The sequence below is a fragment of the Pelodiscus sinensis genome, chromosome 1 (genome assembly GCF_049634645.1).
Source record: "Pelodiscus sinensis isolate JC-2024 chromosome 1, ASM4963464v1, whole genome shotgun sequence".
Classification (NCBI taxonomy): domain Eukaryota; kingdom Metazoa; phylum Chordata; order Testudines; family Trionychidae; genus Pelodiscus; species Pelodiscus sinensis.
In genome coordinates this window covers 25166552-25192105 of record NC_134711.1, presented here as the reverse complement: position 1 = coordinate 25192105, position 25554 = coordinate 25166552, and the positions used below count along the sequence as shown (strand labels likewise).

At 43.0% G+C, this 25554-nt stretch overlaps 1 protein-coding gene across 19 annotated transcripts in view; it reads left to right on the top strand.

Annotated features, from left to right (window-relative positions):
• SRPK2 (SRSF protein kinase 2) overlaps window positions 1-25554 on the top strand; it is a 249951-nt gene that overhangs the window by 213726 nt on the left and 10671 nt on the right. For 13 of the 19 annotated variants that reach the window (XM_075911279.1, XM_075910971.1, XM_075911389.1 and 10 more), the window contains 3 exons: window positions 5569-5638; window positions 6312-6404; window positions 6839-6931. In XM_075911279.1, coding sequence (XP_075767394.1) covers window positions 5569-5638; window positions 6312-6404; window positions 6839-6931 — 256 coding nt within the window. Of the gene's footprint in view, window positions 1-5568; window positions 5639-5758; window positions 5856-6311; window positions 6405-6838; window positions 6932-25554 lie in introns of those variants that run through there. The other 6 variants (XM_075910702.1, XM_075911209.1, XM_075910834.1 and 3 more) reach the window with 3 other exon arrangements.

Genomic DNA, 25554 nt, shown 5'->3' with positions numbered 1-25554 from the left:
GGTAAACTTAAGGTCAATATTTACTTCAAAGAACAATGTAATCTTAGAATCATAGAATACTAGGACTGGAAGGGACCTCGAGAGGTCATCGAGTCCAGTCCCCTGCCCTAATGGCAGGACCAAATACTGTCTAGACCATCCCTGATGGACATTTATCTAACCTACTCTTAAATATCTCCAGAGATGGAGATTCCACAACCTCCCTGGGCAATTTATTCCAGTGTTTGACCACCCTGACAGTTAGGAACTTTTTCTTAATGTCTTAATGCTGATACAGAGGCAGCAGCGCGGGGTGGCAGCAGCAGCCCCTGTCTGGGAGGAGGGAGAAGCTTTCCATGGAGGAAGGCTGCTCTGCAAGGAGCTGTGGCCCCTTGAGTTCAGGGACTGCTGCTGCCACTCAGCCTCTGCCTGTGACTGGCCTGGGCTTGCTGTGGACAGAGTCTGCTTCAAAGCAGCCTGCCCTGCCCTCCCTCTTCTCCCCCCCGCATTGCCTCTGATAGAGGCAGCAGCAGGGGGAAAAGGCAGCACTGCAGTGCTGGTGCTGGGGGGACAGGCTTTTAAACCAGCTCCCCCCAACACCAACTCTTGCTCCCTGGGCTTGCTGCTTAGGCTTATCAGTTAATTGTATACTTGTCTACATGTTAACATCCCCAATACACATATTTTGCAAGCTAGCACAAGTGTAAAATAACTGCTCAGCCATAGTTGCACAAGTAGCAGTAGTGGAGGCACAACTTGGCTGTGTTGACTATGTATTCAAAACAGTTTTGGGCTAGTGTGAATATGTGTACACAAGTGGGGAATTACCTCCTCGTTTGTATTGTAGACATAAATAATGATAGCACAGTTCCCTAGGAGTGCAAGCTGTCTTGGCACTGATCTACTATGGCTCTGTGCTTGCTTTCTGAGGCACCAACCATCTGGATGTAAATTTATATAAGGAAAAGTAACTGTAACCCAACTCCAGAGCCTTTTGACTGTCACAGACCAAAAGTTTTGAATCCTCTTTGTTGTGGCCATTTCTTTCCTTGCTACTATAGTTAGCAAACTTTTAATTGTTATTCTGGTTATTTAATGTTGATTGTTTGAATAACAATTGTTTGATTGTCAGTATTAGATTCAGCATCACAGTCCAGCCTTGTCAGTTCCATTCACTTTGTATTATCCAGTCAGTATACTATACAAACAAATAGAAACCTGCACTGTGTAAAGCATGGAGTCAAAGCTACCCAAGAAGACAAAGGGAGAAGCTGAATCAGGTTTGAGGTGTTACCAAGTTTCTGTTCTGCACTGAAGTAGAACAATAAGCATGGATCTGATGAGGCTTGAGGCTCACACTGACTATTCTTGGGTGCAAAACACCTCTGCCTGTGACTTCAATATCCTAGGTCTCCGTCCCCCCATACATTTGTTAATAGAGTTTCTGCTCATCAGTTTTTTCTTCCCACACATACTTATTCTGCTCCAAGAAATTAATTTTGACACACCACATAATCTCTACCTATATGAACTTTGCTATCTGGGAATCAATTTTTAAAATATAGGACTCTTTTGAGATTCTTAAAGACCAGCTACATTTCATACACATTCTGTTAAGAAATCTGGTACCATCTTCTGCATTAGTGAGGACATCTCCTCCTTAGATCCAGGTGGCCATGGATGGCTTCTCACTTTCATCTGATTTGGATTATGATTTTTCTGAAGGATCATGGTAAAAAAAAAAAACCTCAATCTCTTTGCTTTTTTGACTGCTGCTGCACATTGAATGGATGTTTTCAGAGAACTATCCACAATGACTCCCAAGATCTCTCTCTTGAGTAGTTGTATCTAAATTAGTCCCCATCGTATTGTATCTATAGTTGGGATTATTTTTTCCAATGTGCATTACTTTACATTTATCAACATTAAATTTTATTTGCCATTTTGTTGCCCAATTACTTAGTTTGGTGAGATCTTTTTGAAGCTCTTCACAGTCTGCTTTGATCTTAGCTATCTTGAGCAGTTTCATATCATCTGCAAATTTTGCCACCTCCCTGTTGACCCCTTTCTCTAGATCATTTATAAATAAATTGGATAGGTTTGGTTCCAGGACAGACCCTTGGGGGACACCACTCTCTGCTGTGAATACTTACCATTTATTCCTACCCTATGTTTCCTGTCTTTTAACTAGTTATCAATTCATGAACCGACCTTCCCTCTTATTCCATGATAACTTACTTTACTTAAGAGCCTTTGGTGAGGGACCTTGTGAAAGGCTTTCTACAAATCTAAGTATACTATATCTACTGGATCCCCTTTGTCCACATGCTTATTGATCCCCCTCAGAGACTCTAGTAGATTAGTAAGGCATGATTTTCCTTTACAGAATCCATGTTGACTTTCCCCCAACAAATTATGTTCATCTATGTGTCTGACATTCTATTCTTAACTACAGTTTCAGCTAATTTGCCCAGTACTGATGTTGGACTTATTGGTCTGTAATTGTCAGGATCACTTCTACAGGACTTTTAAAATATTGGCATCACATTAGCTATATTCCAGTCATTAGGTATGGAAGCTGATTTAAAGGTTAGGTTACAGATCACAGTTAATAGTTCCGCAGTTTCACATTTGAGTTCTTTCAGAACTTTTGGTTGAATGCCAGCCATCTGTCCCTGGTGACTTGTTAGTGTTAAGTTTATCAATTTGTCTCAAAATCTCCTCTAATGACACCTCAGTCTGGGACAACTCCTCAGATTTGTCACTTGAAAAGAATGGTTCATGTTTGGGAATCTCCCTAACATCCTCAGCTTGAAGACTGAAGCAAAGAATTCATTTAGGTTCTCTGCAATGGCCTTATTGTCATTGAGTGTTCCTTTTGGTGTCTTGATCGTCCAGTGGCCCCACTGATTGTTTAGGAGGCTTCCTGCTTATGATGTACTTAAAAAAAAATTGCTATTACTTTCTGCGTTTGTGTCTAGCTGTTCTTAAAACTATTTTTTTAAGCTTTCCTTATTATATTTTTACACTTAATTTGAGAGAGTTTATGCTCCTTTCTATTTTCCTCACTAGGATTTTACTTCTACTTTTTAAATGATGCCTTCTGGTATGCCTTTTTATCTCTGTTACCAAGAGTCTTCAGGGCAATCAGGCATGACTGAGTTATCACCTCAACTCTAATTTGAGCTTGCTATTTCTGCTTCTCAGAGTTCCTACCTTGACTTTGGAATTTCCAGTTCATTTTCCAAATTGTCTCTGTCTCAGGGCAGTATTATTTTTCTAGGTCTGAAGCCCCTGAATTTAATAGCTTTGAATACAACATGTTGCCGGACATGTGTAAATCACTGACCCACTCTGTGACCTTGAAAAATTCAGTTTAATGTTTTTATTGTTTCAGTAAAATGTGTCTGACAGTGTTTCCCTACTTAGAATTACATTTTTCTGTAAATCACATAGGTGACTTGTAGGCTATCTGGATAAATTTAGGGAAAGAAAGTTTTTGCCCAGGGATTGTCTAAATGGATCAAAATTTGTATACATATGTGTATACCTTGGCAGGTGTTTCTGTGCCTTGGAGCTTTTAGGATGCATTATGTTATGAATTCATGGCATGAAATCTTAATTTTCTTTGTATTATGAAGAATTTTGCCATTGAATTCAAGAGGGGTTCCTTCATCTTCATCTTCAGGCCTCGAGGGACCATTATGATGTCCTAATCTGACTTCCTTTATTCATATCATAAGACATAGAATTTAATTCATGGATTCCTATACCTAACTGAACAACTTGTAATTGAACTAGATAGAAACTAGGGATGTAAGAGTGTAGCTGTTTAAACAGGTAACCCATAAGCATAAGCTTATGGGTTACCCAGATGGTTATATGCCAGCTCATGCTCCCACAGTGCTGCCTCTGTATCAGGCAAGAACTGCCCCGCGCCTCTGTATCTTTTTACGGCAGGAGCCGGTATGCACAAGAAGCTGACTCTCTGCACTCTCCAGCTCCTAGAGAGCTGGATGCTGCCCTGAGCTGCTGACTCTGTATGACAGTCTGCAGCATGGGGTGGCAGCTGGCTCCCTCAGAGTGGGATCTTGCAGCCAGGAGCGCAAGGACTGCCAGCCCCATTCCTGGGGAGTCAGCATGTGACCACTAAAAATTTTTGCGGCTACACATTTACAATAATATCCGTTTTTAACATCCCCAGTAGAAACACATCCGACTATATTTAGATACCCTAAGTCATGAAGAGTTTATTTAGGGTTCAAAAAAGAGCTAGATAGATTCATGGAGATTAGGTCCATCAATGGCTGATAGCCATGATGGTGAGGAATGGTGTCCCTAGCCTCTGTTTGTCTGGAAATGGATGACAAAAGAGAGATCACATGATGATTACCTGTTGTGTTCCCTCCCTCTGGAACATCTGGTATCGGCCACTGTCGGCAGTCAGGATACTGGCCTAGATGGACCTTTGGTCTGACCCACTATGGCCGTTTTTATGTACATCTCTGGATAATCTGTTCAAATGGTAAATTTACCATCACTGTTAAAAAGATGTATCTTATTTCCTGTTCTAACTTTACCAGCTTTCAGTCACTGGATCTTGAAAAGTTAGAGTCCTGCAGATGAAACTGCATGTCTCAGAAGTGTTTTCGTTTCTGAGAAGCATAAAACTGCTAACTATAGTTTGAATCACACATTGACGCAGCATTACTGTATTGGTTTGGTTTCAGAATCTTGTGTGCAATTAAGGGGAATACTTAGCAATCTTTATTTAACTGGCTTTCTTCAGAATCTCCTCCTTTAGGGGTTGATGTTGTTAATTAGCCTCCCAAAAGCAGTTATCTGTTGACAACACTCAAAGATAACATTTCTTACCCAGTAAATTCAAACTCCAGGAATTACAAGGTGGATTGTGAGCGTAGGTTCCCACACTTTGTCCATTTTGTCCAGTTCTTCAGTCTAAGGTATAGATTCTGATTAAGTACAAAGAAATGAACTGGGGTGAAGGCTTTCTGCTACTAGAGCTGAATCATGAGTGTTGCAAGGGAGCATGCTTTCGAGAGCAATGGTTCTCAGCCAGGTGTTTGGGCTTCCTGGGGAACATGAGCAGATTTCAGGGTGTCCGTCAAAAAGAGCTGGCATTAGACTCACTGGCTTCCAGGGCTGAAAACCAAAGCCCAAGCAACTTAGCTTTGCAGAATCCACTGTGATGTGGGGCCCTGGGTAATTGCCCTGCTTTCTCCTCTCTAAGGGTCCTGGCTTTGGCTTTTAATCTACTGGATATACAGAAAATCAGTTGTTGCAGCATAGGAGGGCAGTGGAGTTTTTAACTGAAAGAAAAAGGTTTAATGCTCTTGCACTAGATAGGTCTGATCACAAGCACATGCACTTTCTCCCAAGATTGTGCCTCTATGCTGTCAGTGAATTCAAGGAACTGCAGTTCCTAGGTAAGTAACTTTTTATGTGATTTAAATCTTATTACAGGTCCTTTGGAAACACTTGCTTTGAAAGTAATTCTCATTTCACTGTCAAAATTCCAATATTAAAAATTATTCTGAAATACCTATAAATGTATTTGTTATTTTCTAGGCATTTGAGCTTGCAACTGGAGATTATTTGTTTGAACCACATTCTGGTGAAGACTATTCCAGGGATGAGGGTATGTATCGTCTGAGATGTTTGAACAGCTTACAGTAGTGTTTATCTGTGTATTTGAGTAAATTGTTCATAAGCATTGTGTTTTGGTATCAGATTGTAAATTCAGATTTTTTCTTTTTAGTTTTAAGTCCCATCTGTAGCACTAACTGGGCCAACCCCCGTCAGCAGACACATTCATCTTGCTTAACGGCAGCCTAAAGAAATTAGCGTTCTTTCTTGTAAGATTTGCATATGTGTGAAAACCTGATTGAGAAAATAACAAAGCATTTTTGTTTCAAAAAGCAACACAACTGAGTTTTAATTTATTAGAGTGACATTGGACTAGATGTTTATATTTGTGTGTATATATTGTTTGAAGTAGCTGGTTACTTATTAAAAAAAAAAAAAAAGAAGAATTAACTCCTGCTTCCATCTGTATACCTGTCCATTTCCATGCTTGTTTGCTTGTGATACCTTTTGCAGTGGTAACATGGGCATCATTCATTGTTCCTAAACACTCCTAATGATGCCAGAGTTCTGCTGATCCTGGAAACCTCTGCATGGGTTTGCTGCAAACATTGTTGATTTGAAACTATTTCTGATTTTTTACTAATTCCAGTTTCTTTCCTCTTCTTTTTATCCCCTCCTTTCCCTGCCCTTCCCACTCCTGTGTCCTTTTTTTCTCTCCTTCATAGACCACATAGCACACATCATAGAGCTGCTAGGCAATATCCCAAGGCACTTTGCTCTGTCTGGAAAATATTCTCGGGAATTCTTCAATCGCAGAGGTAGTACCTCTTCTTTTTGAAAGGCGCCGCGATGCAGACAGAAGTGGAATAGTCATTGCTGGTTGTAACCAATAAGGAACATTTTCTCAAGTCATAGAACAAAAATCTATCCCGCCTACATGAACATTAACAAATTAAAAACAAAAAGCTATGAAGAACTCCCTGATTTATGATATTTTTTAAACCACTTTATTGGTAAAATCTTACCTTTAAAGGTTGCAATTAATGGATTTTGGATGAAGAAGTTTTGCAGGAAGTGCCTTTCTCAATTAGCCATTAAAAGTGTCTTGTCCACATATTCATTAGTTTTCTTATAATTTTTGACCAGGATCAATCTATTTCTGTCTGTACCGGGCCAGTGTTAGTGTGTGCATGCAGTGTACTGATTAAACTGTTGTATGTTTCTGTTTTGCTGGCAATGTTCTCCAATGCAGATCACATAGCATTGATCATTGAACTGCTGGGAAAAATCCCTCGAAAATACGCTATGTTGGGGAAATATTCCAAGGAGTTTTTCACCAAAAAAGGTAACGGTATTTATGCAACACTAATTTAAAACATAGTACTATCCAAAAGGAGAAACTGTACGTTTTTATGATTACCGAAGAAATATATCCATTTAAGTGAGGACACCATGTTAAAGAAGAGTCCCAATATATGTGAACTCACCCATTCTTTGAAGATCAGGAAGTTTCAGAATAAAGACCATTTCCCTGTATCACTTATATTAAATAGTGTACTCAACAAAGTGGTGGATATTAAGTATAATATCTATGAATCCGCTTAAATATGCTCAGTGTACCTCATATGTCCTGCTGTTTAATCCAGTTCTGTTGATATCTTATATAAAATAACTATGAGAGAATATGCACTTTCTGGCACCATGCACTTTCTGGAAAATATCAGTTATCTGTTTTTTTACATCTTCTTTATATGGGTCAAAGTGAGGGATGGGATATGTGAGCACTCAACACTTAGATCATGTGTCTGATTTTTGCCAACTTACCATTTGTGTATAGACTGAGGGCAGAAAGGATAGTTGGGTGACACAAGTATGGATATACAGCTGTTGTCCTTTCTGAGTGCTGTTTCACTTTAAGCATCACAGTACATTTAAAGCATTTTTTCTTCTGTGTGTGTCACAGGGCCCTGTGATTCCATTACTTTTTTGCCTTTTGTCTTTGATTAGTTTAGTAGAATTAAACTAATATAAGTTACTTTTTAAAAATTGTGGTATGAATCATTGTATGTGGGTGAATCATTATATTGTCAAGTTGCAGTATAACTTGTGTTCCTTCCTGGTTCCACTTCTCACTCAGTTGATCATATTCTTTTAACGACTTGTGTTAAAATAATAATGTGAAGTCTTCTACTTGTCTAATATTATTTTAATAGATATTCTCAAAAGCTCTCTTCAGCAAGCCATGAAAAACACCTGTTCAAAATAGCACTTATAATGGAAGAGCATTACTTGAGACCTCATAATTAAAATCATGGTGGCAAGAGGTGGTGTTTGAGCAGAAATAGGGACTCCTAGGTTCTGTTTTCAAATCCAGTGTATGCATTGTGTTGGCGAGTTTAATGTGTGTATAAACTGCCATTTCAGTTATTGCTCTCTTCAAAAAGATTGTGATGAAGGTCATGTTAGCTGAAATATAAATTTAGCGTAGGCCGAGCAGCTTTTTGTTATGAAGAAATTAAAACCTTAAAATTACTTCAAAATTAAGCCATTAATTGTAGTTGTCTGAGGTGTACAGAAGAGGGAACTTTACTTTTAAGGATATTTTAATCCTTTTGGGGCAGTTTGTAAAAGTAATATAAAGTGGAAAAAGTTTATTTACTTCTAATGAATATCTCATTCTCCCTTGATAGTCCCATCTACTGATTTCCTCACTGTGACCTTTCACAGTGTTCCCTGTTAGCGATGAACTTTTAGTGCAAGGGTAGATAAGGAATCAGCCACCATTTCTTTTCCACACAGTCTGCTGTGATGAAATCTTTTCTAACTCAGAGTATGTTTACATTGCATTCCTCCTTTGAGATTGGAATGCAAATGCAGCTGGGCGAAATTTCAAATGAAGTGCGGATTTGAATTTCGCGCGCTTCATTTGCATAATTGCATCCAGCTGCTTTTTCAAAATACCTTATTTTGAGATAAAAAACGCTGTTTAGACACGGTTATTTTGAGGAAAAAACCTTTCTTTCGAAATGATCCTTAAACCTCATTTTATAAGGAGAAAGGGTTATTTTGAAAGGTTTTTTTTCTCAAAATAACCGCGTACTACACAGCGTTTTTTCTTTCGAAATAGGGTATTTTGAAAAAGCGGACAGCCGTGATTATGCAAATGAAGCACGGGAAATTCAAATCCACGCTTAATTTGCAATTTCGCTCAGCTGCATTTGCATTCCTCTCTTGGAGGAGGAATGCAGTGTAGACATACCCTCATTCTCCTATGTAATAGTTACTTGGCTTGTTACCTTTTTTTAAAGATTGATGTTGAAAACTAAAAAGGAAACCTTATTCTCAAAGAGAAGTATTTTGGTATTTTTTTTGTATGAACCATTTGTTTGTGATTGGTTCTCCTTTATAAAGTAATTTGTGCATTGCCAACTGATGATTCTGATTATATCAATTCGTATTGATGATTGTCATGACTGCCACTGGCAGGAAGCTTGGTTTCAAACTGTGCTTCAGTTGTGTAAGGTGTAGAAAAATAATGATTTATTTTTATTTTTTTAATTTAAATTAGGGCTGTCAAGCGATTAAAAAAAATTAATCGTGATTAATCGCACGATTAATCACACTGTAAAACAAGAAGAATACTATCTACAGGCAGTCCCCGGGTTACGTACAAGATAGGGACTGTAGGTTTGTTCTTAAGTTGAATCTGTATGTAAGTCGGAACTGGCGTCCAGATTCAGCCGCTGCTGAAACTGATCAGTTTCAACAGTGGCTGAATCTGGACGCCAGTTCTGACTTACATACAGATTCAACTTAAGAACCCCAGGCATCCCCAAGTCAGCTGCTGCTGAAACTGATCAGCGGCTGATTCCAGGAAGCCCGGGGCAGGGGCTTCCTGTAGTCAGCCGCTGGTCAGTTTCAGCAGCGGCTGACTTGGGGACGCCTGGGGCAGAGCAGCTGGGGTGCTGCCGGGTTGGTCCAGTAGCGCCAAGAGCGGCACTACGGGACCAACCGGCAGCGCCCCAGCTGCTGTACCACAGGCGTCCGGAGCAAAGCCGCGGAGCACGGGGGCAGTGGGACAACCCAGACGCGCCATGGCTGTCCTGCTGCCCTCGGGCTCCGCGGCTTTGCTCTGCTTTGCTCCCCGTCCCCCTGGTCTGCAGACCAGGGAGATGGGGAGCAAAGCGGCGGAACACGCGGGCAGCGGGCAGACCAGGGGGACGGGGAGCAAAGCAGAGCAAAGCCCCGGAGCACGCAGGCAGCGGACAGCCCAGACACGTCTGGGCTGCCCGCTGCCTGCGTGTTCCGCCGCTTTGCTCCCCGTCCCCCTGGTCTGCAGACCAGGGGGACGGGGAGCAAAGCAGAGCAAAGCCGCAGAGCCCGAGGGCAGCAGGACAGCCATGGCACGTCTGGGTTGTCCCGCTGCCCCCGTGCTCCGCGGCTTTGCTCCGGACGCCTGTGGTACAGCAGCTGGGGCGCTGCCGGTTGGTCCCGTAGCGCCGCTTTGGGCGCTACTGGACCAACCCGGCAACACCCCAGCTGCTCTGCCCCAGGCGTCTGCAGACCAGGGGGACGGGGAGCAAAGCAGAGCAAAGCCCCGGAGCACGCGGGCAGCGGACAGCCCAGACGCGTCTGGGCTGTCCGCGTGTTCCGCCGCTTTGCTCCCTGTCCCCCTGGTCTGCAGACTAGGGGGACGGGGAGCAAAGCAGAGCAAAGCGGCAGAGCACGTGGGCAGCGGACAGCCCAGACGCGTCTGGGCTGTCCGCTGCCCGTGTGTTCCGCCGCTTTGCTTCCTCTCCCTGCTCTGCTGGAGACCAGGGAGAGGGCCCCGTTCGTAACTGCGGATCCGACATAAGTCGGATTCGCGTAACTCGGGGACTGCCTGTATTTAAATATTTTGGATATTTTCTATATCTAATATATTGACTTAAATTACAACATGGAATATGAAGTGTATAGTGCTCATTTTATATTTATTTTTTATTACAAAACATTTACATTATAAAAAAAAGCTTCAGTTCACCTCACTGAAGTACGGTATTGTAGTGCAAATTCCATCATGAAAGCTGAACTTAAATTCTTCTATATAATCAATATATTTGTGTCCTATTCAAGAGTCCTTTTTAGCTTAGCCCCAGCTGCGGGCGGCACAGGGCCAGAGTTGGGTAGACTCTGCCATGGGTAATGCAGAGTTTGGGGGGGGAGGGGTGCTCAGTCCCCAACTGCAGGTGGCATAAGGCGCAGCCGTAGGGGTCAGCCCCCAAGCTCAGGGGAGGAGTAGACCCCACCGTGGGCAGTGCAGAGTTCAGGAGGCTCAGTCCTAGGGCAAAGAGGGTGGCTTTCTGAGGGAGGGGGACGGACAGTTTGAGCAAGTCTCCCTCACCCCCCAGGCTGTTTTATTTTAAAAAATATGGTCACCTGGGAATGGAGAGGGACGGGTGTTTGCCCAGACAGTCTGGTATTTGTGGCCCCTGTCCAGTACTATAGTTTAAACTGACCAGTGACACAAATTGAAATGTCCGGTATTCTCTGATTTTTCTCTGATGGAAGGCCAGCGGGAAGGGGGCGGGAGCGGGGAGTATGGAGTGTGTTGATTTAAAGGCGCAGTGACTTTTTTTAATTCAACAATTTTTTTTTTTCTCAACCAATTGTCCCCCGTCCTTCCCCCCCGCCATGTTTGGGATTTTTTGTGAAAGTATCTGGCAACTCTAGTCAGGGTCTTTACTTCTCTTGTTTACTTCTCCACTGGAGACGGAACTACAGCTTCAGGGTTTTTTCCTCCTTTCTGGCTGCTTTGTTTTTCTGTGCACCCTCTGGTGGCGGTTTGCATTACTGTGCCTTACCAGAGATGGTCTCTAAAGCAGATCATGCTGGTTTACTGACCTCTGTGATTAACACAAGTTAATTTTTTTAAGGGATTAATTCTGCCCTGTGTTAGTCGCTGGCATTAACATCCACAAATGTACAGCCCTAATTTAAATCATGATATTTATAATTTAAATCCATTTACGTTTAAATCATAATTTTTATTTCCATGTTAATTCTTTAAATTTTTCCCAGTGATAAACTGGATATATGCACTTGTTACTTTAATTAATTTCCAAATAAGAATTTCAGATTTTACATAGATTTATTTTCTACTTAGGAATTTTCACACTTCTAAAATTGCATGAGCACCCTTACTCTGAGAATAACATGAACCCAGATACAAGACTGATAAATATACAAACCATAGAAACTGCAAACTTTGGATAAGGAATCGGTGAGGCTTGAGTACCTGAAAAAGTGACAAGGAGTCCTGTGGCACCTTATAGACTAACAGATATATTGAAGCATAAGCATTCGTGGGCAAAGACCCAGTATGTCAGATGCATATAGTGGAAATTTCTAGAGGCAGGTATAAATATGCAGGCCAGAATAAGGCTAGAGATAACAAGGTTAATTCAGTTAGGGAGAGTGAGGCCCACTTCTAGCAGCTGATGTGGAGGTGTGAATACCAAGAGAGGAGAAACTGCTTTTGTACTTGGCTAGCCATTCACAGTCTTCATTTAATCCTAAACTGATGGTGTCAAATTTGCAGATGAACTGTAGCTCAGCAGTTTCTCTTTGAAGTCTGGTATTGAAGTTTCTTTGCTGCAGGATGGCAACCTTTAAATATGCTACTGTGTATTCAGGGAGATTGAAGTGTTCTCCTACAGGTTTTGTATATTGTCATTCCTAATATCTGATTTGTATCCATTTATTCTTTTGCGTAGGGACTGTTCAGTTTGGCCAATGTATGTAGCACAGAGGGGCATTGCTGGCACATGATGGCGTATATTATATTGGTAGACGTGCAGGTGAATGAACCAGTGCTGGTGTGGCTGATTTGGTTAGGTCCTGTGATAGTGTCTCTGGTGTAGATATGAGGGCAGAGTTGGCACCGAGTTTTGTTGCCTGGATTGGTTCCTGAGTTAGAGTTACTGTGGTGCGGTGTATAGTTGCTGGTGAGAATTTGCTTTAGGTTGGCGGGCTGTCTGTGGGCAAGGACTGGCCTGCCTCCCAAGGCCTGTGAAAGTGAGGGATCATTGTCCAGGATGGGTTGTAGATCACTGATGATGCGTTGGAGAGGTTTTAGCTGTAGACTGTAGGTGATGGCCAGTGGTGTTTTGTTGGTTTCTTTCTTGGGCTTGTCTTGTAGTAGGAGGCTTCTGGGTACATGTCTGGTTCTGTTAATCTGTTTCCTCACTTCCTCGTGTGGGTATTGTAGTTTCAAGAATGCATGGTGAAAATCTTGTAGGTGTTGGTCTCTGTCTGAGGGGTTGGAGCAGGTGTGGTTGTACCTTAGTGCTTGGCTGTAGACAATGGATCGTGTGGTGTGTCTGGGATGGAAGCTGGAGGCATAAAGGTAGGCATAGTGGTCGGTAGGTTTTTGGTATAAGGTGGTGTTTATGTGACTGTCACTTATTTGCACCGTGGTGTCCAGGAAGTGGATCTCTTGTGTAGACTGGTCCAGGCTGAGGTTGATGGTGGGGTGGAAGCTGTTGAAATTGTGGTGGAATTCTTCCAGAGTCTCCTTCCCATAGGTCCAGATGATGAAGATGTCATTAATGTAGCATAGGTAGAGAAGGGGTGTTAGTGGACAAGAGCTGAGGAAGTGTTGTTCCAGGTCAGCCATAAAAATGTTGGCATATTGTGGGGCCATACAGGAGCCCATAGCAGTGCCACTGGTTTGGAGGTATATATTGTCACCAAATCTGAAATAGTTGTGTGTGAGGATAAAGTCACAGAGTTCAGCCACCAATTGTGCTGTGACATCATCAAGGATACTGTTCCTGACAGCTTGTATATGTGTGGGATGTTTGTGTAGAGAGCCTCTACATCCATGGTGGCTAGGATGGTGTTTTCTGGAAGATCACCAATGCATTGTAGTTTTCTCAGGAAATCAGTGGTGTCACGGAGATAGCTGGGAGTGCTGATGACGTGCTCTCTGAGTAGAGAGTCCTCATATCCAGACAGTCCTCCAGTGGGAGTGCCAATGCCCGAGATGATGGGGCATCCAGGATTTCCAGGTTTGTGGATCTTTGGTAGTAGATAGAATAACCCCAGTTGGGGCTCTAAGGGTATGTTGATTTGTTCTGTGTTTGTGTAGGGAGTGTCCTGAGCAGAAGGTGCAGTTTCTTAGTGTACTCTTCAGTGGGATCTGAAGATAGTGGCTTGTAGAGTTTGGTATTGGAGAGTTGTCTGGCACCCTCCTTTTGGTAGTCAGACCTGTTTGTGATGACAACAGCAGTTCCTTTATTAGCCTCTTTGATTATAATGTCAGAGTTGTTTCTGAGGCTGTGGATGGCATTGCATTCTGCACGACTGAGGTTACCAGGCAAGCGATGCTGTTTTTCCACTATTTCTGCCTGTGCACGTCGGCGGAAGCATTCTATGTATAGGTCCAGATTGTCATTTCGACCCTCAGAAGGAGTCCATGTGGAGTTGTTCTTCTTGTGCTGTTGGTGGGAGGGTATCTGTGTGTCAGTGCACTGTTCAGTATTGTGTTGAAAGTATTCTTTGAGTTGGAGACAGCGAAAGTAGGCTTCCAGATCACTGCAGAACTGTATCATGTTTGTGAGGGTGGTGGGGCAAAAAGAGAGTCCTCGAGATAGGACAGATTCTTCTGCCGGGCTGAGTGTGTAGTTGGATAGATTCATGATATTGCTGGGTGAGTTAGGGGTACCACTGTTGTGGCCCCATGTGGTAGGTAGGATTTTAGACCGCTTACCTTCCCTTTTCCTCTGTAGAGAAATGAAGTATGTAATGTATATCTCCTGCCTTATTTTAGTAAACTCCAGCTGTGTGGAAGTTTGTGTGGAAGGTTGTTTTTTTATGAAAGTCTCCAGATTGGAGAGCTCTTTTTGATGTTTTCCTGTTTGCTGTACAGGATGCTGATCAGGTGGTTCCTCAGTTTCTTTGATAGTATATGGCATAATCTCTCACCGTAGTGTGTGCAGTATGTTGATTGCAATGGATTTTTCTCCTTCAGTCCATTTGGTATGGTGTCCATCCATTTGCATTTGGAGAGAAAGATGATATCTGTGTGTACTTGTGCAAGTTTCTTCATGAGGTTGTGTACCTGAGTAATTTAGGAGCCTGTGAAAATTTCACATTTACTTAAATGTGGGCTTAGAAGTCCAGTTTTAGCTTTCTGTTTTTGACACTGTCCTGTGTGTAAAAATACAATTGTAGCCTCTGTTGCTGCAAACTATTATGCACATATTTAAGAACTGGAGTTGTCTCATTATAGTCAGTTGCACTTTGCATGTAAGTAAAGTTAATTACGTGTATTTTCAGCCTCGACACTTTAATTTTCAATATTTTCAATTATTTATATTTTTGTAAAATTCATATGAGACCCTTGCATGAGTAGATTTAAAAAAAATAAAACACCCCACCCCAGCATTTATAATTTGGGTCATTGTCAGTTTAAACTGTAGTACCAGTGGCCCAAATCAAATTTAAGTTTACAAAGCTTCAATCAATTAACAAAATGAAGTGATGTTAAACAGTTATTTAAATCACTCTCCCCTGCAGCTGTGCCATTTGTGTCCTTTACCTCTCAAGGAAGGTCCAGGCTGCTGCCTATGGAAGAGGCATTGAAAACCCAGAATGTCTGTTTCCTTCTCTGTGTCAAATACTGTGGTAGAACTGATGGGACTGAGAGTGCCTCATATCTGAACACTGAATAAGTCAACCCATCAGGTAGATCAGAGGGCACTGTTGAAGCACATACTTTTTGGAAAGTCATTCACAGAAAGCTATGAAGAAGGTTGAGGGAAGAACAACTGCATTTAAGGATTGATTTAAAGGGGTCTTTTGTTTCAAATGCAACTTGACTGAAGAAGATAAAACATGCTTACAAACTGTCACTGGCCAGAAAGCATCAGAGGAACTAAGTTGTCGGAATTTTTAATAATATTTGTTGTTGTTATAGGAAACCACCAAACACTAATTAATAAAATAATGTATAATTAAAGATAGAGGCCAAATCAGCAATGGACAACTAAGACTAGCGAGTGGTCTGCATGAGTGACTCTCCTTCGTCTGAGTGGGCCACACACACTGAAGCTGTGCACTTACTCTTCCCCCTCCCTCACCTCATCTTTGGAGTGCCATGAATCTGCTGAATTGCAATCTGTCCCTGCTCCTTCCCCTCCCTCCCAAAGCTTGAATGCCAGGAATCAGCTGCTTTGCAGTATTCATGCTCTGGAAAGAGGAGGTGCGGAGAGAGAGCATGAGTCAGTTGATTTATGGTGTACCGAAAGTGCTGTGAGGGAGGGGGAAAAGTAAGCAAGTGCACAGCTTAGTGTGCAAGAGGCTTGGGGGAAGAGGCCAAAGAGGGGGTGTGTGGGCTGCATGTGGAACCCTAACGGGCTGCAGGTTGTCCACCACTGGGTCAAATAGTATGTATGTAATTCCAATAAGCATGCCCGAGAACCTAAATAATAAGCAATGTATTACATCTAAGCAGCAATAAAACATTTATAAGCATTTGACCAAGATACATAGAGGAACGTCTGATAGGGAGGTGCAGAGGGGCCCAGGCCAGTCCCCTTGAGCATGGGGAGTAAGTGCCCCTCAGACCCTGCTTGGCCCCAGATCTGCTCCAATCCTGCCCCAAGCCACGTTCCCAGCTCTTGGCCTTACCCTTGTCCCCATGCCCAGCCTTGATGCAACTTCACTCCTGGCCTCATGCCAGGCTCTAGTTTGGCCATGGTTCTGTTCCCAGAGCCAAGGCTCGGGATAGGGCCAGAAGCATAGCTGCACAAGGCTGTGGGCCTGGCACCTGGCCCCCACCACAGTTCAGCTGTGACTACACTTTCACCTCAGCTGCAGCTCCCCTCCTGGCCCACGCCCAGCTGTGGCCCCAGGGAGCTGGCTGCACTAAGGTTCTGCAGCCAGCTCCTGTGGAGCCTGGACCACCATAGGATTACCACAGATAGGGAATGCTCTGGCCCCTACCCGTTAACCTTTTACATTCCTACTCAACACCCCCCTTATCCTTCTCTGTGGCCCACTGCACCCAAGCTGCAGCCCCATTCTTGTGTCTGGGGCATATGGGGACAAGTGTAAGGAGGTGCAATCCCTAAAAGTTTAGGGACCACTGCTTAGGCTTCCTCTGTCCCAAAAGGTTTCCGAGTTCCTAATAAACCTTCTCCCTATGCCATTGTCTCTTCCGTGCATTGAGACCCTGCATTTCTGTCTAACTGGCCACGCATGTGGAACTGGAAGCATTTCAGAGAATACTACCATGGAAGTCCTGGACTTTAATCTCTTACATAGCTGCATACATTTGGCCTCTAGACCCCCTGTCTCTCCTACTCCCTATGTCATTGGTACCTAAATGTACCATGACTACTGGTTCCTCCCCAACACTACACAGAAGTTTTTGTAGATGTCTCGAGATCCACAACCTTTGTACCTGGCAGGCAAGTCACCATGCCATTCTCCTGGCCATCACAAACACAGCTGTTTATGTTTCTAATGATCAAATCCCTCATTACTATTACTCGTTTATTATTTTCTTGATACTGCAGCTCTGACTACATCCTTTTCATACTGCAAATGATAGCAATACTGCTTTTTATTTTCGTGGCTTTCTTTTACTTGCTGATTGGATCTTTTTCTTACTCGACACAAACCATAATTATTCTCTTAACCAAACTTGAAATAATGTTAATTCTTTTAATTTCATAACCATCTCTACAGCTTCCACCGTAAATCCCTACACACCTCATGTGTTTTACTACAGTAAGCATTTCATACATTATTCTACAATTTTGCAATATCTTGTATACAGGGGCAGATGGCTGTTTTGCGGGGCCCCGGGCAGCATAATTCCGCGGGGTCCCCCCTTTGCCACGGCGCATGCACCATGACGCCATGCGCATGCGCGGTGGCGCCACGGTGCATGTGCGGGGCTTTCTGAAGCGCGGGGCCCGGGGCGGCTGCCCCGTTCTCCCTGCCCTATATCTGCCCCTGCTTGTATAACCTGTAAATGTAACAACACAAAATCAAAACTAGTTACCACTGTGAAATAAAGAAGTACCAAAGCTTTGAATGACAGTTCTCATCAGTGTGGTAATCCAACATTTTATGCTTCTTCCCACTAAGGAATAACTCCTGAATTCCTTGTTCATGATTAAGTTTTTAAAATCCAGGTGCAAAGGAGGAATGTGATGCCAAGACTTGGATACTGCCTTTAAAGCATATTCCTGTCATCTGAATTCAGCATGTAATTCACTTATATTATGAAAAACTGATTTGGGATGTAAGGTTTTTCTGTTTATCACTGTTGTATAGTTTGGCCAATGAGAATAACAGGTATTGCAGCCATATCAAAAATGATTATTTCCAGTCACAACCCAGTATTTATCATTCCCAACATAAGCAGCTTTGATTTTTACCAGTTCCCCAGCATCTCCACTGTACCGTACTCTGTGGAGTTATCTGTACTCCAGTGCGAGAAATTGAACAAGTTTGGAGTTTTCCTGACCATGTCATTACCTTGCAACAGTATTTGAGGAGGAGAAACAAACTTTTAAAATGTATTCTTCCAGTACTCCTTCCTGGTAATACTCTAACAATGGTTTGAATAACCCGGTGTTCTGCAGTTTACTGGGATGGCTAGATAAGAGGCATAAGGACTTGTGTCTTTTCCACAATTAACATCATGGTTTTGATGATACTATATATTTTTTTTGTTAGTCTCTAAGATGCCACAAGACTGCTCTTTTTTAAAGTTACAGACTAATATGGCGGAGACTTTTTTATCATGGTGTTGGATCTTCATGATATTTTTGTTTTGTTTGGGCCTCGGGGTCATGTGGCCTGAAACAGAAAGCTGGCATGGAGGCGGGGTCTTGTGGTAGGAGACTCTAAGAGGCGAGAGAATAGGAACCTGAAGCCAGCTGTTTGGAGCAGCTCTGGGGCCAGGGCTTTTGGCAGACCAGTAATATTTGCATATTCACTATTTGCATAATGAATAGGCAAATATGCAAATAAAATGTTACCAGTCTGCCTAAAGTTTATGAATGGGTTTGTTGGTCTCCAGCGTAAAAAAGGTTGGCAACCGCTGCCCTACAAGGTCAGATAGTCCCTTGATTGGTGGAAAGACCTAATATATGTCTGTATGGAGATCCCATTTACACAATCCTCCTGAAAGTAGGGTTGTAAAATCCCATTTAATCAGGTAACTGGTCAACTCATTAGGCAGGAGGCAGGGATTGTTCCTGACCTGATGCTGGGCTGGGAGTCGGCAGCCTTGTGTGGGGCAGCAGTGTGGGGAGGTAAGGCTGTCAGCTCATGTGGGGCTGCTGATGGGTAACAGTTAACCAGTTAAGGGCGATGCTTACTGGTACGGGTTAACTAGTTACTCATTCTCATCCCTACCTGACAGTGCTTCACAGTATATTCTATCAGTGGGTGACCGTGACGATATACCTGTTTACTATTTACCCATTCTGTTGCTCTGGAGCCAGTCTTGGGAAACACTCATTAGAAGACGCTCTCCTTTTCTCATGGGACAAGGACCTCCTATATGCCTTTCTCCCATTTCCTGTGCTACTGACGGTCCTAGTAAAAAGAAAAAAAGAAAAAGTGAGCGTCATACTGATTGCGGCCATCAGGCCGAGACACATGTGATATCTGTACCTGACACAGCTGGCAACGTGTCCACCAACTCTTTCCCCATTTCCCCCCTTACCTTCTCTCATGTAATGAAGGACAAACTCTCTATCCCAATATGTGGATCTCCTGCTCTCAAGTGTCCAATAATTTCTTTTCTTTCCCAGCCCACTGACCTATAACCAGGGATGAACAAAAGGATCCCATGGTCAATTTTGGAAATGGACTTACTTTCCATATTTCTGTCATCACTGACTGTTGGTGAGCAATCTTAACAACAGTTTCATCTAGTTACAAATACGGCTTAATTATTACCTCGATGCTCCACAGGCCATATTCCTCCTCTCTATGGAGCTCTCAATAAAAGATTTGTGGAAGAGAAGCAATTGAAGGTGATTTGCTTATGTAATGCTAATTAACTTCAACACAAGCAAAAGGGATGGATAGGGTAGGTTCAGGGTGAATGGATATTGCTACCAAAGTCTCCATCCAGAACTACAGGGACACAGACACACCCACAGAGGAGCACCCATCGGGGACACTTTTTGAAGAACCATCATTACTGCACAAGACGAATAATTTCATCTTCTTATTGTCAATGTCTCCTTAGTAAGGGTCTTTTCCTTACTAGCCACAAACCACAAAGCAGACATTATTTTCTTAACCAAACTTAAGAGAACTGTTTCTATTTCTTAATCATCCCTACATATGGAACATATTGAGCTGTTTTGGTTTTATATGAAGTTCTAGAGAATGTTAAGTTATCAGGCTTTTGGTTCTGTGACTCTTCCTACTTTGATTGCAAGTGTTTGGATCTGGGAACTTTCTTGGTCAGGCTTTGATTCAGTTGGGATGGATCCATTGACTATTGAAAATGCCTTTGGAGATTGTTAGCAGAAAAAAAATTCTACTGGCTGTTTAATATTTTGGAGTGCAGGGAAAGGAGTAATGCAAATAGAAGGTGGTCCTTTGCCCCAGAATATCTTGCCTTCCTCCTACTGGAACGTCAGAAGCTTCGAGGAGTCCAGGTCATGGTGTGCCATGCATCCTTAGCTGTACATGAGTTTTTCTGGCAGGTGTATCAGCACATGGCCCTGCCAGAATTGATTTTAAATCCTTTTAACAAGTCTGTTTGTAGGAGAGTGTATGCGTTTTAAAGAAAGTGCAAGATCAAAGAAACATCAATCATGAGATGGTTACAAAAAACTCCTTTATTGTTTCTGACTTCTCGTGCCTCTCGAAGTTATGGATTGCATATCTAGGAATTCTTTTTTCAGTTTTAATTATGAATATACCTTTTGTAGGCTTAAATTGGGCATTTAGTGGTACTTAATAGGAGAAGGGGGAAAAGTTTTCATTAAATTATTGGAGCGGTGCTAGTCTAGGTGTGGATAAAACTGAAGCCACTTCTGGTACAAGCCCAGTTTTCTTTTTTCTTTCCTAACTTCAGCAAAACTAAAATAATCCCAGGCCACAGCTTGTTTTAGGGCAGAATATTTCCTAATACTACTTTGACTTCTTGTCTCTCTCAAACATTCACATTAAATCTTCAAATTTAAACCCACCAGGCATTCCTACTGAATAGAAGAGCTGCTCTAGGTTTTGCGAGAGAACATGTAACTATTTAAAGGTATTATTTTGAGAATCCAAAAGCACATACATAGATACCTATGTAATAGTCAGGATTTACTGGTGTGGTGTCGACAGGTCTCCTGCTCCATCAGTGATAATCATTCGGTTGCGTGTATGTGTGCCGTGTTGTCTTGCACAAATAGCCACCATATCAGACTCAGAGAGATCCCCCCAAAGACCACAGAATCGGATAAGGATTGAAGGCACCCAGCCAGGTTTATTGTCAAATTAAGTATATTAACATTTGTCACTGGACTCTACCAAGGCACAGCGCTTATATACTCCCTGACAATAGATTCAGCTTAGTCAGTGACATGGAAATCCATCATTGCCCCCTAGGCCAGACAAAGACACTCCCTCCAAGACACCACTTTATATACAGGTACAAACAAGTTACACATCACTCCTGATGCTGTCAGGTTGCCATCCTCTAATATTATTTAGCTAACAACCATCACCCTGCACCTCGTGGTTCAAATAGGACATCTCGATCCACCATGGTGCCATTTTAGATCCTTTCCTGAATCTGGGTTGGTATCTCTGGAGAGTGGGGGGCCTGTCTCTTGCTCATAGCTTAGCTTTGCTTTATATTAGCAAAGTTTTTTTTTAGGTAGGCCTCAGGCCTCTAACCAGGCCTGTGCTACATGGGCTTTTGTTTCAGGCACTCACCTTCTACAACCTCTGTGTTTGGAAGTGAATATAATACACATCTAGTTAGATAAATACCATACACATGCATATCTGTTTCATACACACTTTGAAAAGTGTGCATGGTCCACATGCCAAAAAATGTGAGGCTATGCACAGTTGGCAGGAAATCCCCTGGAATGCTGGTAAGTTTGTTCTGGAAGGCACAAAGAAGGGAAAAGAGTTAATTTGGAGAATGGAAATGAGGAAACAAGACATCCTCATTGATACCGTCTACATTATGGTGCGGGTGCACACCATAGCATAACCACAGCTCACGGCACCAGCAGTACCTGACCTTTGCCCCCTTCCCCGAAACCATTGACTACACAGCAAGAGCTCATAGTAGAGTCTGTACTGGGAACATCTCTGTTTGGTACCAACACCTCCCCAATCTTACAGGGGACAAGTTAGGCTACCTACCCCAACCAGCATGGTACCACCTTTCTTGAGTGAAAGTGAAGGCGATGAGGAGATTACTCTCTCTCCTAGGAACTCATCACCTAAGGCAGCTTTACAACAACAGCAGCTGCCTCAAACACACATATGGCAACCATTTCCCTCCAAACCTACTACTACAACTCGTGGCAGGGGTGGAATCTGTTTGCTCTGATCAAAGTGCAAGTTTAGCCTCCTCAGATGGTACCTTGTCCAGGCCTGCCTACACAAGAGTATAGGCCTTTCTTCCCAACAGAGTCACAAGTTACCCAAAATGACATGGAGGAGTTTGACCATTTGCAGGTGGAGGACACGTTACCTCCATCCCACATTTCTTCTTCCTCTCCAGATGAGACAAAATGCCTCCTCCCCCAACTGCTAGTTTCAAGTACTTCTACTGCTTAAATAAGAGAGTGGCGAACACCCTAGAAATTTCCTTAGTGGAGGTGTCAGAGTCCCAGCACAAACTTACCAACATCCTGCAAGCTTCGCCATTAGCGAAAATCACTCTCCCAGTGAATGAGGCCATTTTAGATCCCATGAAAATCCTATGGCAAATTCCAGCATTGGATAGAAAGTATTACATACCTTCCAAGGGTGCCGAATTCCTATTTACACACCCGGCACCTAACTCAATGGTCATCAATGCAGCCAACAATAGAGGAAGGCAGACCCAATATAAATCCACTCCTTACAACAAGGAATGGAAAAGATTCAATATCTGGTAGGAAATCGTATTCACTGGCCTCTCTCCAAATAAAAATAGCTAATTATGCAGCATTATTGGCAAAATATACATATCACTTTGACAACATGAAAATATGTATTGAACAGCTTCCTGATGACAGTAAGGCCTCCTTCTAGTCCAACATCGAGGAGAGCTTCCATATAGCCAAGACGGCACTACAGGCATGTCTTGACGCTGCAGACATGGTGGCATAGTCCTTACCCACCTCTGTAGTAATGCGTTGAGTATCCTGGCTCCATCTCTCCAGGTTCCCTAGGGATGTACAGAATAAAATTGAGTATCTCCCTTTTGAAAGTCAAAAACTTTTTTCAGCAACAACAGATGCCTCCCTTCATTATCTCAAGGATTCTTGAGTGACTTTGAGGACCCTGGGTATGTATGTGCCCCAACCCAGGAAGAGGCTGAACAAGCAGTTTACACCACGGGGCAGAGAATCATCCTTTGCACCCCAGAGAAGCTACAACCTCAGAAGGAGGCAAAGACAACAAAAACACAGACAAATGCAAGATCAATCAGCCATGTCCCAGTCGACCAATGCCCGAAAAAGCTTTTGAAGATCTGGTCGAAGGTTCGATGTCTTTTGCCAACATAACATACAAACATAGCCTGCAGCCATTTTACCAATCCTGGGCAAAAATCACCACAGACAAATGCGTCTTAGAGGTCATACAAAAGGGCCTCACTATTCCAGTCACCAGATTCCCTCCAACCCAAACCCCTTCCCTATTCCTCTTCAGGGACCTCTCTCGTGAGCCGCTGTTACAGCAGGAGGTAAACTGGCTACTCCCACTGGGTGCAATAGAGATCATACCAGCCCATCACAGGGGAAGAGGCTTCTACTCAAGATACATCCTCACTCCAAAAAAAAATCAGGAGGTTGGAGTCCTATTCGGGACATGTGCAGGCTAAACAAATATGTAAAGAAGCAAAAGTTCACAATGATAACTTTAGTAAAGTTAATTCCATCATTGGAACAGGGAAATTGGATGTCGTCCCTCAACCTTCAAGATGCATACTTTCATGTGGCAATCCGGCCTTCACACACACAATATTTAAGATTCACACTGAATGACGAACACGTCACCACGTACCATTATCGAACACGTACCATTATCGGGTCCTCCCATTTGTCAGCACCAATAAAATTCTCAAAAATACTAACCATGGCAGTCGCTCATCTCAGGAAACAGGGCATAGTAATTTTCCCATACCTAGATGATTGCCTCATTTTGGCACGATCCGAGCAAGAGGCCATCTGATCTACATCAGACAAAATACAGTTGTTCACATCCCTGGGTCTTCAAATGAATACCTCAAAATCACATCTCACCCCATCTCAAGAATGAGAGTTCATAGGAGCCACACTGGACTGCATAAATGTACTCACACATCTACCCGTGCAGCAGTTTCAAACGCTATCCACCCTAGCAAGAAATGTTATCAACAGCCCAACAATCTTAGCTACACAATGCCTTCAGCTACTGGGACATATGTCTGCAACCACATACGTGGTTCCACATGCCAGATTCCAAATGAAGTGCCTACAATTGTGGCTCCACACCTGTTTTTGTCCACACAAACATCATGTGGAAAATCCTCAGTCCTACAAGAAAGATCAAGGAATCGCTTCTTAGGTTGTGCTGATGGAGCCACCAATGTGTGGGTGTTTCCTTCCAAAGGGAGCCCCCGACTGCAACCATAACCACAGATGCCTCACTAGAGGGCTGGGGCGAATACATGGATCACTACAGCACTCGACGTTAGACTCAACTCTGCACATGAGCATTTTAGAGCTTCACATTGTTAGAAAAGCATGCAAGCAGTTTCTGCCACTGATTCAAGGCAAACACGTGGGAATGTTCACTGACAAAACCACATGCATGTTTTATACAAACTGCCAGGGAGGCCACAAAACTGGCAGTAGTTCATCCAGCATCACATTGGCTTGTCAGCAGTGTATCTTCTGGGCAACCAAAATATCACTGCAGATCATTTAAGCCGTATACTTCGCCAAAAATACGAGTGGGAAATATATCCCAAAGCTCAATGTTCCATCTTCCTCAAGTGGGGTTTTCTGGAAATAGCCTTACTCGCAACATCTCAGAATTCCAAGTGCCCCAAGTTTTGCTCCAGGGCGGGGCTAGGTGTGGCATCCATAGGCAATGTTGTGGTCATCAACTGGCCTCACACACTCCTATAAGCATTTCCCTCAATTCCACTCTTGGGCATGATCATCCAGAAAATAAAACATACTGCCTGAGTAATCCTCATAGCTCTGGCCTGGCCCAGGCAACCATGGTTTCCTTACTTCTCCCAGCTGTCTGTAACTCCACCCTTACCTCTGCTACTTTGGCCAGGCATACTATCCCAAGATCGGGACTCAGTTTCTCTCACAGGCTTCATCTGCATACATGATGTCTACAAGGCTAGAAGACCCACAGACTGCTGGGAGAGAAGAAGTCCATAATATAATTGTGAACAGTCACAAGCAAAGGACACAGAAGACCAACACCAACTTGGGATCTCAACCTAATCCTCAATCCCTTTGAACCCATGGCATCATGTTCACTCACTTACCTGTCGATAAAGGTGGCCTTCCTAATAGCAATAATGACAGCCAAGAGAGCAGGTGAACTAGCCACATTCATGGCACATCTGCCAGTCACAGTTTTCTAGAAGGATCAAGTTGTCCTAAAACCACATCCCAAGTTTCTCCCAAAAATAGTTTCCCAGTTTCACCTGAACAAAGCTATATACTTACCTGCCTTCCATCAAAAGCTGCATCAGGATACCAACTCAGCAAGGCTCCA